The 14,234-nt window shown below is 41.1% G+C and overlaps 1 protein-coding gene across 1 annotated transcript in view; it reads left to right on the top strand.

The window, feature by feature from the left end:
- The first annotated feature begins 1,587 nt into the window (after window positions 1-1,587).
- LOC149290663 (calcitonin gene-related peptide type 1 receptor-like) overlaps window positions 1,588-14,234 on the top strand; it is a 28,867-nt gene continuing 16,220 nt past the window's right edge. The window contains exons 1-4 of the mRNA XM_089488452.1: window positions 1,588-2,070; window positions 10,371-10,521; window positions 11,438-11,548; window positions 12,710-12,822. Coding sequence (XP_089344578.1) covers window positions 1,588-2,070; window positions 10,371-10,521; window positions 11,438-11,548; window positions 12,710-12,822 — 858 coding nt within the window. The remainder of the gene's footprint in view (window positions 2,071-10,370; window positions 10,522-11,437; window positions 11,549-12,709; window positions 12,823-14,234) is intronic.

A 14,234-nucleotide genomic window follows, 5' to 3' on the forward strand; every position in this document is an offset into this window, starting at 1 on the left:
TTGTGTGCGATGAGTCGAAAGGTCCGAGGAATAGATCAAGATGTCATCTAGGTACACCACGACAAATTGTTGAAGGAAATCTCTGAGGCAATCGTTGATGAACTCCTGGAAGACGGCTGGGGCATTGCATAAACCGAACGGCATAACTGTATATTCGTAATGTCCAGATTGTGTATTAAAAGCAGTCTTCCATTCATCGTCAGCAGGGATTCTAACAAGGTTGTAAGCCCCCCGAAGGTCCAACTTAGTATAAATGGTAGCTCCGCGCAATTGGTCGAAAAGTTCAGAAATCAGCGGCATGGGGTAAGTGTTGCGTCTGGTGATCTTGTTAAGACCCCTGTAATCAATGCACAGCAAAGCTCACCATCGTTCTTCTTAACAAAAAAAATCCTCGTCCGGCGGGTGACGTAGATCGGCGAATAAATCCCCGACGGAGATTCTCCAAGATATACAATTCCATGGCTCTAGTCTCAGGGACAGAGAGCGTATAAACCCAACCTCTGGGCAGCATGGTACCAGGAAGCAGATCGATGGGACAGTCGTAAGGTCTGTGCGGGGGTAGTTTCTCCGCCTCCTTCTTGTCGAACACGTCAGAGAAACATCGATACGGCTCTGGCAGAAGTGAGGTTCCAGTAGGGTTCAGCGTCACCGAAGCAGTACTCAGTGGCGTGAGACAATGATCCGTACAGGAGCTACTCCAAGCAGTAATCTGATTAGTACACCAGTCAATAGTAGGATTGTGACTACGCAGCCACGGAAACCCCAATATGATAGGAACAGAGGGAGAACGGATGACCACCAACTGTAGCGATTCGCTGTGAACCACTCCCACGGAGAGGGTAAGTGGAGACATGAAAAGGGTTATGTGTTCCGGAAGAAGGGATCTCCCGTCGATAGCCTCCACAGATAATGGATTGGGTAAGGGAAGGGTGGGAATCAAGTGTCGAGTACAAAATTCAGAGTCAATAAAGTTGCCGGCCGCGCCGGAATCCAAAAAGGCTTCAGTGTCAATGGAACCCCTAGACCAGGCTAGTCGAACAGGAATCGTCATGCGGGTGATCTTGGTCTCAGGGGAAGGTCTAATTACACCTATAGTAGGTCCCCTCAGCCTACCTAGGTGCGAGCGTTTCCCGGCCTCTTGGAACAGTTTCTGAAGAAATGCCCAGGAAGACCACAGTACAGGCATAATCCCTCTCTTCTCCTGCTCTTCTCATGTTCAGTAAGTCTAGCTGCCCTCAGCTGCATGGGGGTTCCTCCGTCGACTCAGGCATAGTGGATGAAGAAGGGACTTGAGCAAAATGACGTACAGTGTCCCTCACTCCTCTCTCTCCCCGTCTTAAGCTCTCTCGTTGAGCTTTTCTTTCGCAAAGACGTAAGTCAACCTGGGAAACGTACTTAATTACAGCGTCCAGTTCAGTGGGTAAATCTCTAGCCGCAATCTCATCCTTGAAAGTCTCAGAGAGTCCATTAAGGAAGGCAGCGACTAGTGCCTCGTTGGTCCAGTTGACCTCTGTCATCGGGTACGGCATTCAATAGAATATTCTTGGAGAGAACGAGAACCTTGGCGGATGGAAAACAGTGATGAGGATGCGGTGCTCCTCCTCCCAGGAACGTCAAACACACTCCGAATATGACCGGACCATAGGAGCGTTTCTCTCCCAGAGTGGAGAGGCCCAAGCCAATGTCTGTGAGCAGGGAAATTACATAACCCACTTTAGCCCGTGGGAAAGGCGTATGGAGAAAGTTCGAAGTGGATCTCACACTGGTTCAGAAACCCTCTGCATGCTCCTGGCTCACCACCGTAACGTTGAGGAGGTGGTAGATGAGCTGGCACGGAGTTTACAGGCACAGGTGGGGGTGGATGAACCGCCATCGCTTGAGGATTCTGTAGCGCTGGATCGGTGCGTTGAAGCAACGTCTGGAGGGCTTGAGCAAACTGATCCAGGCGGTGGTCCATTCCATCTAGATGAGCCTCACATGACCCTTGTTGTCCTACCGATGCAGGTCTCATGTTGGCCTTCTGATTCAGGTAGAACAGCACGAGCACAGTCCAACAGACAGAGATCAGAGGTAATAAGCACAGGATGGTCGAAAACAAGCCGAGATCAGGAAGCCAGAAGTCAGGATCGTCGTGGAGGAACCCGGAATCAAAATGCATGGGGAACAGGAACAAGAACAAGCCGAGTTGGTAACAGGAATCAAAACAGGAACGCTTTACTGAGGAGTAGACACTATCAAGATAGGTACGACCATCAGAAGGCAATGATGGAAGGATTCTGAGTCCCTTAAATAGGAAATAGAATTTGGCGTCAAAATAGAGTTTCCCGCCAAATTCCAACAAGTCCATTACATCACTTCCGGTCTGCGGCCATCTTGTAATTGGCGAGATCGCAATTGTCTAATAAAAGGAGCGGTAGTACCAGCTGGCGCCCCTAGGTGGCGTGAAGAGGATCGCGTGCACGCGGCAGGACCGGACCTGACTCCAGTCGGCGGCGGCTGCTGCGTAGAGGTGCGGGGTCTTCCTCGTCCTCGCGGAAGCTGTTTAGCGGAGGCGGGAGGTCTCCCTCTTCTCCGCGGCGGGTTGAGGCTGCTGTGCCGAGGAGGGGGGTCTCCCGCTTCTCCCCGGCGGCTGAAGCTGCTGTGCCGAGGCGGGAGGTCTCCCTCTTTTCCGCGGCGTCTGCAGTTGCTGTACCGAGGTGGGAGGTCTCCCTCTTCTCCGCGGCGGCTGTCGACCCAAGGACCCTAAGGAACCAGCAGTAAGGTACGTAACAATAACTTTTTATTTTTTGAGCTTGTATACTATATTCTTTTACATTTCTACAGTTTCTTCTAACTCCTCAAAATTGGCTCTTAGGTATGTAGTAGTTGAGCCAGGGGCTATAGTGACAACTGTCTGCAAAACTATTCACATCTATTGACTTAAAATGTGTCCTAGTTTTTTGTTTGGAAGCCTTCTGGCTTGTCTGGTGTCTGTAGATGAGTGTTTAATAATGCTTCTACTACCCCCTAAATTTTAGTGGAAGGGTTTTCTATCACATTTATCCACCATATATATATATTGAGATCTAAAAACTCAATAGTTGTCTTGCTAAAGGTAGTGGTTAGTTTTATCCCCCAGAGATTATCATGTACTACCGAAACAAATTTGTTTAACTGATCTACAGTGCCGCTCCAGATAAAAAACAGATGATCAAAATATAACTTCCAAAGCCCTGAACCCATGAAAAAATGTTTTTGTTCCCAACTTGCTATAAACAGATTTGCCTAGCTTGTGGCAAACCTGGTGCCCACAGCAGTACCCGTAATTGTAAATAAAACTTTTCTTGGAACCAAAAAATAGTTAAAACTCTTCCTCTTCTACTGTTCTTTGTCTTTTTGACTGGCCACATGAAATATCTATCTGTCTCCGGTCCCTCCATTCCCAATCCTGAAACATTGTTTCATCCTCTTATTTGGTGTTTGGGCCTCTAATCTCTGAGGACTATTAAATGATTTATTGTTCCCATATTGTTATTTGATATTTTATTTCTACTTTTTTTTATTTCCTGTATTTTGTTCAGATTTACCAGTAAAATCTCCATTTCGATTATACTGATGGGGTTTACAGGGCCGGCCCAAGACATAATGGCGAAGTTTAAAATGCCCCCCCCCATTATCTACCCTTCCTCTCCCTCCCTATTATCTACCCTTCCTCTCCCTCCCTCCCTATTATCTACCCTATCCCCCCCTTTGTACTTACCTTTCAGCAGTCCTGCGGCGAGTCTCCCTGCTTGGTCTCGGTGCCGGCTTCTAATGCTGAGCGCCGGAAATGACGTCATCTTCCGGCGCTCTGCATTACAAGTCGGCAACTAGACCGAGCTAGAGGGCTCGCAGAGGAGAGAGAGGGGCGCCCCTCTCTCTCCTCCGCTTTAACAAAAAAGGGCTTTGTCGCCCCTTTTAAAAGTGCCCCATGTTAGGGCCGGCCCTGGGGGTTTATATAAATATTTCTCATTATTCTGAAAGTACTTTCTATTATAATTCAAGTTATCATCATGTCTTCTGGTTCAGTCTACACATCCTTCTATTTCTATTGGTATATCTTTTTGTTCTTAAAGATCTCTTCTTTTTACCAAAACCTCTTACTATATTATCTTGATAACCCTCTTTATCACAAATATATTTCCTTTTTTCTTCATAATCCCTTAAACCTGTTAATGTGGTAATTTGATTCTAAATCTCATTAATCTCAGTGTCTGTGTTAATGTTTCACTCCTATGTTGTACAATTAAATACATCAAGTCAAAACTAGCTTTCTCTAAAATTGCATTCCATCTATTTATGAATAGAATGTTTTGTGTATCAAATGTGGGTAATTTGTAAAACCAGGGCCCTCTTGGTGTGATTTTTTAATTTAATTTTCATAGTGGCGACCTCCCATTTGATTTTCACTTCCTTAAGTTAAAGTTCCTCTAAATTATACATAATAGTATCTAAACTCTTCACATCTTCACATCTTCAGAATCATCAAATAAACTTTGTGCCTTTTGGACAAAATCTTTCCTCAAGTCAAACAGTGACAAATCCCAGCGCAACTGTCACCTAAGTGGAGTGTAAAGTGATGCGCAGCTTGAACTCGTGGTAGTGCTACTAGTGCTCACTCAATCAGACTCCACCACTGATTATATACAGATAAGTGATTCAAAAAAACAAACTATGACTGCGCACATACCACAATAATAATAACTAAAAGAAATTACATACATATGTAATAGGGGGATCTATATTCACAAATGTAGAAAATCCTCCTCGTACAAAATAAGGAAATGGGAAAGACAGACCATTACATTAATAAAGGGTGCCCTACAACAGGAGAAATGGTATCGTCACTCCTCATCTTTTCCTGGGGACTTTAGCTTGCAAACATGTAAAAACTAGGAGGCAAACCGATAAATATAAAATATAAAATATACTCTTTAATCTAAAAAAAAAACCAATCTCTCTTCTTACATTAATATACTGTACCTACAGAAAGTCTCTGGACGTGAGAGCAGTTGCTTGCAATGTCCTGCGAGAGTCCCGTTCCTCCTCCACTGCTCGGCGTATTTCCCCCATACGGTGACTTATACACAGTCAGTGTTATCCACACGCTTACAAAGAGGAAAAGGGGATATCACTTTGAGAAAAAAAGAGAAAAAGTCACAGATATTTAATTTAAGTGAAAAGATTCTTACAAAAGAACATTCAAGTACTAAATAAAGGTCTCCAACTATGCTCCCACTAAAAAAATTAATAGTTTTGGGATATATATTGATTTAAACAAATTTACACAGAAATTGTGTCTAAAAAACTCTTTTTAAGACATCCTATAGAAAGTACCTCACATACTTTGGAACCAAAATTTGTACATACTACTTTAAAATAAAAATCCACTTTTTTCCCAAAGTCACAAAAATCAGCAGGAATGGATACCTTTATAAATATGGTTATAAATGATAAATCAGCAGGAATGGATACCTTTATAAATATGGTTATTGTCACGCACCACAAGGTTGTAGACACTGATGCAAGTAGGACACAAGGAGCAAACAGGTTCAAGGTCAAGGAGTTAAAAAGGCCGTGTGAGCCTATTGGTCGCCTGCAGGGTCCTTCTCTGGCATCAACTAATTGGTTGATGCCAGAGGAGGACTCTGCAGGCGACCAATAGAGTCGTTCACACGGCCCCTTAACCCCTGACAGCGAACCTACGGATTTTCGCTTCCGTCAACCCCTACGATGCTGCGTAGATAAGGTAGGCTAGATGGGGAAGGGACCAGGGAGATTAGTAGACGAAGACAAACAAATCTTCATGTTGTGTGTCTTCGTGTACGTTTTACCTACGATATCTTCGCTTCTTCGTTTCTTCGGGACGAACAACGAAAACGCACTCTTCATGTTCGTTTTCATATTTGCCCGAATACAAATGCACAAGTCTAGTGATTAGTAAACTATTTTGAAAAAAATAAAAAAAAAATATGGAAAAAAAGTGGTAACATTAAAAAATATTTATGCATCAGAGGAACCATCCAGTTCCAGAAAAATGTAAAAAAAAAGTCCAACAAGAATAAAATAAATAAAATAAATAAAGATTATTATGAGCAAGTGCTAAAATTACCTAAGGGGTGTCTAATTTAAAAAAAAATGAATGGTTTGATGGGGTAAATTGGAGTGGCCGGGCTCAAAGATAAGGCATAGGCACAGACTGACCAAAATGGAGAAAAAAAGCACACTTCCCAAATGTGGCCTTTTAACCCCAAACACCAGACAAACCCATGCATGTGTCGGAGATGTTGTTGAACACACATTGGGGTGTTTGATAGAATCTCATGCATGGAAAGGGTTAAAATACTAGCATTTGAAATACCTTGGGGTGTCTAGTTTTAAAAAATATATTGTTTGATGGGGTTACTTGAATTAACCAGCTTCAAAGATAGCCCGTCCAAAGAGATAGGACAGTTATTTGTCTTTATCTGTAATAAACAAACATATTTTAGGATAAGCAGTAGATTTATTTTGTTACTGGAAACACTAGAATGTGTGGGAAAAAAGGTCTTCTGTCTCAATAAGCAAGCTATACTGCAGATAAAGTTGAGGTCAGTGTACTTGGACGAGCATTTAGAGTCCTGTTTGTCCGGTTTATTGTGCATAATTGTGAAGCAAGCCGACCTATAATATGACACTAAGTGAGTTGGGGCCAAATCAGACTGTGGGATCATAGGCTCTTTTGATCTCAGAGCATATGGCATCAGTTATGGCTCATATGCCTTGCTGCAGGATAAAGCAGAGACAGTCTCCTGGCAGAGACAGCCCAGCACTTTGTAACAACCATTACTGAGGTGGCTTGATATTTTATTGTTTAGCAAATCAATCTCTGATGGTGAGAAGACACTACTACCAATTACACTACTTTTGGTGTGGTAAACACCTAGTGCAAAAGAAAACATTTTTTGTGTCTCAAGCTTGGTAGATGGAGAGTTTAATGAATAAATCTCACCCACTTAAGGGAGATTGTAAACTATCCCCAAATTCATTCTTTGTAGGACTGCTGATCTACCATTCTGTTATCACCTGTCTTCCATGACTAAGCCTTGTTCTTTAGTACAAAGAATATTTAAACATAGATGAAGGTTAGGCATTTTCTTTTTAGTTAAATTGTAGTGTACCTCTTTTCTCCCACATAGAAAATGCTTAATGTTTTTTGATGTTGTTATGGCAACTTCCAAACGTGTGGGTGTTTTGTTTTCACTTGATTCATCTGTTATTATTTCTGACAAATATCTTTGTGCTTTACTTGAAGTCAGCCAGTTTGAACGTGACAATTCCTGAACATAACATTAAAGAGGAAGTCCCATCTGTTGAAAATGCACTTGTTTAAAATGTATATAAACAAGTTGCATATTTGTAAGGGGCGTGTAGATTTACAAAATGCCTTTAGTATTCTGGCACAGTAAGTTCAGTGGGGATATGTATAAAAACGATTATGGTATAACACTTGATAGATGGTTTTATCACCATAGGAACCAATAGAATATTCCAGCTTACTGAGCCATTAAATTGTTTTCTATGGTGATAAGGTTACTCTTCTAACTTTGTGCCACAGTCACTTATATACCGTATTAGCCCGAATATAGGTTGCACTTTTCCCCCCACTTTACGGCCTATAATAGGGGTTTAGCACAGGAATGCGCAATTCGTATCGCCCGACGCCAGGGACATGCAGGGACTACTTTCCCATGGCAGCGGAGATTGTTAACGTGCGCATCGCCGCAGCTGGTGAACGTCTGCACGATGCGCTTTAACAATCTCCTGGAAAATGTCTACGCGTATTGGGCAGATGTCCCCCGACGTCCCCGCTAGACACCCGGGAGTCTACATTGGTAAGTCTAGGGGGGGGGCATATCTAGGGGGCAGAGTGTCAGCATATCTCGGGGGGGGACAAGTGGCAGCATATCTCAGGGGGCAGAGTGGCAGCATATCTATTCCACTAAGTTGTTTTTTTTTTAAGAATCTAAATTTTTCTTTAAAAAAGCACCTAACATTTAGGGAGGCGGACTATAATCGAGCCAATACGGTAATTAACCCACTGTGAGTTGACTTTTAATACGGTATATACTGTAATGAAAAATGTGGTAGATTATTTTTTTCTTTTTAGAGAAAGTAGAAAGAGGGACAAATTGATACAGTAATGGAGATATACAAAAAATACAGATCAGAGAGCAAAAAAGAGAAACAGAAAGGCAGACAAAGTAACACAGTAGAGACAAACAGTTCACATCTGTCCATAAGCATCTTTGCCAGAGCTGTCTTTAATGTTAGGTAATGGAGTATCCATAGCTTTCCTATTGGCCCCTCCGCACACTGCGTGAAAAAGGGGTTAGTGTGGGGCCGGCGCAGCGAGTTTTAAAGTGGCCGTAAGACCACCTCCGCCGGCCGCTTAATTATTTTAAAGTGGCCAGCGTAGGGCCGGACTTGCCCACCGGGATATCAGGAAATTTCCCGTTGGGCCAGCAGAGCAACATTTAAAGCCGGCGCCTAATGAAATTAAAGCGGCCTGCGTGCGCACACAGCGCCACTCAATGGCCGTGCCTCAGCTCTTCGTCTCACCCCCTATTAAGAAACGCGACGAAGAGCTGAGGCACGGCCATTTCACAACAGACAATTTCAATCCCGGAGGAGAGCAGGAAAAAGAAACACACAAATTTAAGTACCGTATTTGCTCGATTATAAGACGACCCTGATTATAAGATGACCCCCCAAATCTGAATATTAATTTAGGAAAAAAAGAAAAAGGCATATCATAGAGCACTCTGCCTACAGAAATGCCTTATGCCCCCCATTTAAACACCCCCCCCCAAAAAAAAACGGTGCTTCTGACTCCCGGTGTGTTGTCCGGTCAGCGTTTAGACGTCTACGCAATTCGCGTAGGCAACTTCCGCTGCAGCCGGAAGGAGGTGCGGTTAGCAGCGGGGGTTGCCTGCGTCCATCGCGCAGACCTTCCCCGGCTGTCAGAGATCAGAGTTCCCCTCACCGGGGAATTCTCTCTGACAGCCGGGGAAGGTGTACCTTGGAAAACAAAAGGAAATAAAAAGAAAAAAAATATTTTTCTCAATCATAGCTTTTATTTTAAAAAAAATTGTTTACATGAATTAATATTTACTAGTAAATTTTTTTCCTAGAGTCATCTTATATTCAGGCTTTTTTTTTTTTCTAAATTAATATTCAGATTTTGGGGGGGTCGTCTTATAATCAAGCAAATACGGTATGTGTGGCACAATTATTGGCACCCCTTTAGTCAGTCGTTTGTGCTACCTCTTTTGCCAAGATAACAGCTCAGAGTCTTCTCCTATAATGCCTGATGAGGTTGGAGAATACATGGCAAGGGATCTGAGACCATTCCTCCAGATCCTTTAAATTTGAGGACTGGAATGGCAATGGAAAGACCTTGATTTTATGATCAGTAAACCATTTTTGCGTTAAATTTGATGTACGTTTTTATCATTGACCTGCTGGAGGATTCATCCGCTGCCCATTTTAAGCTTTCTGACAAAGGCAGTCAGGTGTTCATTTACCATCTGCCATGTATCCTAACAAAATTTCCTGGTCCTCTGGCAGAAAAACAGTCCCAAAACATTTAACAGCCACCACCATATTTAACCGTGGGCAGGAGGTACTTTACTTTACTACCTATCTGTGTGAACCAATACCACCTCTAGTGTTTATTGCCAAAAAGCTCTTCTTTGGTTTCATCTGACCATAGAACCCGATCCTATTTGAAGTTTCAGTAATGTCTGGCAAACGATTGAGACAATTGAGATAACTAGAGGCTTTTTTTCTTGAAACTCTTCAACATAACTTGTGGTGATGTAGGAGATGTTTCAAATGTTGAATTGCAAGTTTACCAAAGGTAATGTTGTCCAAGTATAATAAAACCAAATTCGAATTCATTTGCATAAAATATGGTGCTTTTGGAGCATACACATTTTATGTTATAAGTCTAGGCATGGGTAACACGTTTATTATTGAATGAAGGAAACAAATGCTTCTTCCCAGTTTAGTATGTATCAAACCATGAGTGCTACACAAAGTTAACGTGCCATCAAACATAAAAAGCTACTTTAGAAGTTATGTAGAGAATTTCACATAAAAATATTGCAGTCATGTCAAAAGAAGATTTTGATGTGGCTGTTCCATTAAGTTAGTAAAATGAAATGTTTAATTTCACCTATACTTGCTCACTGTATTGCATATACCCATTTATTTCTGATTTATAGTTATGTTATATCATGTTCAGTGAAAGTGTTGAAAAAAATTATAACATAATTCAGCACGTTAATTCTGCAATCTTATTTTTCCAGCATCATGTACTTGCGGTTCAAGAGGAAGATTCAGAAATGTCTCCTCAAGAAGAGAGCTTTATTCATGTCAGTGTCACTCGGAATAAGATCATGACAGCTCAGTATGAGTGTTACCAAAAAATAATGCAGGAGCCTGAACATGGAAAACAAGGTAAATTATTTTTAATACATACTTTTCTTGAAATTCCTGTTCTTGATTATATGAATTATATTGTAGCCAGATGGCATAACAGTCTGTAGTATGAAAGGATATTTGCAATTATTTTTAACGTTCAAATTCAAATACAAATCAGCTCTGCAAAAAGACCAAAGCAAAGAGAAATTACTCCGTGCACAGAAAATGGATGTTGCCATATTGGTTTCAGAACATAGAACCTCTAGGTGGGAATGGTAGTACAGTTCTTATAGGGTGGCATCAAAGGTACGTTCCATTAACATTCCTCTTGGTTAACAATATCAAAAGACAATACTAACACTATCACACAACATATAATTTACAATTCTATGGATAAACTAATCAAAAGACAATACATACAATCCTATGGATACATTATCAAAAGACAATACTAACACTATCACACATTTACAAACAGACCGTACAGACAATGTAATACATGAATTACAGTTGCCCTTTGATGTGGGCTTCAGGGGCCTACATTTGCCATTAAATAATTCTCCTCCTGTCCTTTCTGTGAGCATGTGAATTCAATAATTCAATTGACCAAATGTTGTTTAGTTAGGTCACTAACTCCTTTTACACCCATAATGACTGGAATTTATATTTTTAATATAATTATGTTATAATGCTGCTATGGTGTCTGATATAGTCTGCATGCTACCTCCACAGATGTGTCAGTCATCTGTGAGTTAATTTTGCTCAGTGCTTCAGTTAAATCTCATTGATTCATGGAGGAAATGTCTAAAATACACAGAACACAGAATAAACTTGTATACCAACATTATAAGGTCATTAATTAATACATGTTGTGCCTCCAGGCACAACATGTACTAATAAATCATTATGGCCACTGTGCAGCAGCTTAATTCACTGTTTCCTTTTTTTGCAGGCCGGTATTGTAACAGAACATGGGATGGCTGGTTATGTTGGGGAGATGTTGCTGCTGGAGCAGTATCGGAACAGCGGTGTCCTGACTACTTTCAGGATTTTGATCCTTCAGGTGTGTAAAAAATAAAATCAGCTTAGCATTTAATTAATTTTTTTGTTTGCTAAATCTATTATATGCTTAACAAATGTGAATAGAATGTAAACAGAAGCCAATAAGATTTCTGGGTATTTATGATAATCCATTTAGAAGGCACTCTGGAATCCTCTTGTTTTCCATGAAATTTCAGCCAACAGCTTTTTAAAATTATTTTGATTTCTCTAATATAAGCCAAAGTTATGGTATTTTAAATTTCCAGCAGAAAATGTGCATGGAGAAACTGGAGTTTCAACAGCAATTTCCCTATTTTTTTGCAGATGAGTAAGGTTTTCTTCAAAAACCATATTAATACATTTTAACTCTATACTTACTAGCAATAAAAAAACATTATAAACGCTACATAGTTAATGTAAATGTTATTGCCTTAATAGCACTAAGAGAGTCAAGCCCTTCAAGGGCATATGCTTCAGACTACTTCGAATATTTCACAATGTTCATGCTATCTAATTTCATGCAGCTATTTCCCTCTTTTAGAGCATATGGCAAAAAAAATGAAATATTGGCACACATATTGTATTTTATACTTGGGTTTATTCACAGAAGGAAGTGCTGGAAAAACAAAACTATGTTCAGCTGCACCTTCCAAGTACTGTATATATAATAATATATAATGTATAATAATAATATAATAAATAATATATAATATATAAAAATAAATAATATATAATGTAATCTATATGCATGCATTAAAAAAAATAGTAAAAGGCCAGAACATTCCCTCACACAATTTTTTTTTATGTTTATATATTTTTGGTTGGAAGTTCCTGAAAAAATCCATATGTATATACATTTTATATGTGTATAATGCTTTTCATTTTATTATTCCACCAGGAGTAGTAGAGTTTAATACAGTAATGGAATTTAAACATGCATAGGATAGGCATGATACTATCCTGAAAATGAGAAACGGCCAAAACCCAAATAAGGTTTAAAGATTTTACTGCAGAAAAAATAGGCAGACTAGATGGGTCAAATGTTTCTTCTCTGTAAACAAAATGCTTTGGAATTCATCCAAAATTTATTTAAATCAAAATAGGACTGGGGAGGTCCTTTAATAAATCCATAGCCTTCTGTGTTTCATCATTTTTATTGTGCTAACACTATTTACTTTTTTAGAGAAAGCTACAAAAGAATGTGATGGGAGTGGACAGTGGTTCAGACACCCTGAGAGTAACAGAACATGGACCAATTACACTCAGTGTAATACATTCACTCATGTAAAAGTAAAGGTAAGAACTTGCTCCCTGGATTCCTCTTTTTTACAGTGTTTGGTCCCTTTTTTCATGTATTAGTTTTCCTTGAAAACTAAATAATTTTGGGGTCCCTCTATGTTCTGTCTAGCTATGTTTGTAGAAACCAGTAGCGTATAACAAAGATTTCCTTTATTCAAGTTTGTCAAATGTGTTCAAAGCATGACGTGAGGATATACAGTACAGTGAAAAAGTATTTGCCCTGTCCCAGTTTTAGGACACCACTGGAAGCATGAGGCTGGAGCATATAGGGGCTTGAGACCTGAAAGCTGGGACCCAAATTCGTGGGTCCATACGCGATCACACGATTAATCTCACCAGTGGCTGTTGAATTGACACTACCCCCTTCAATGAGAATTCACCCCGTGTTCCACGTATCTCTTTTAAAACCGTGGAACGAGAACCCTTTTCCGGGTAGGCACTTGGATCCTCCTGCTCCTATTGTCATTGATAACTCAGATGAATATGAAGTAGAAGGGATACTTGACTCCAGGAGATACAGGGGTCGTCTCCAATACCTCATAAAGTGGAAGGGATACGAGGTAAACAAAAATTCCTGGGAAGATGCTAGGGAGGTACATGCCGATGAGTTGGTGCTGGACTTTCCTTCTCTTCATCCTCAAAAACCCAGTCCCATGAGAGCCCAGAGGTCTCTCCATAGGGGGGGAGCCTGCCACTGACCGGGACGTCGGGGTCCCGGACCACAACGTAGCCTATCTCGATACGTACCTGTTCCACTGCTCGGTCACGGCCCTTCCCAGGGCTGTGCTTCTGAGTGCCCGCATCTAGCGTGGCGTGGTCCCGCCGATATCTACTCTCCTGGCTGGGGAGCGCAGCAGGTTTAAAAACTGAGCACTGACTTCGATTCAGTGCTCAGTTATTGTACTGGCTGAGCTGCTACTAGTATTAGGTATTGTACACTACTTGTTGCTGATTTCTGCTTGTTCATGACTACTCTGAATTCTCCATTCCTGACCTTGCTTGCCTGACCATTCTATTATACTCTGTTGCTGATATTTGCCTGTTCCTGACGACACTGATCTTTACATTCCTGACCTGTGCCTATCGTTTTAATCACAACATACTGGGTACCTCACTTGAATTCCACTTTACACAAGGTGAGAAGATCAAACAGGGTCAAACGGGTAAAATGAGCTAGCAAGTTAGTGCAAGGTTAAATGCCTTTAGTCCTGGCACTGAGGACAGAAGAGAGTCACACCATAGGACGTGGGATCGGGCATTCCTTCAATCACTGAGTACTGGCACTCACAGCATGTGCCCTTACAGACAATCAGTTGGGAGAAAGCCAACGATGGTGGCTTCTGCTGATGTAGCGGCAGGGAGATGTCCCTGCAGCTGCAACAAAGTCAGGACGTACAGGTACACGCAAA

Source organism: Sceloporus occidentalis, unplaced genomic scaffold (assembly GCF_023333645.1).
Source record: "Sceloporus occidentalis isolate IW3139 unplaced genomic scaffold, rSceOcc1.0.p SCAF_38, whole genome shotgun sequence".
In the NCBI taxonomy this organism is placed as follows: domain Eukaryota; kingdom Metazoa; phylum Chordata; class Lepidosauria; order Squamata; family Phrynosomatidae; genus Sceloporus; species Sceloporus occidentalis.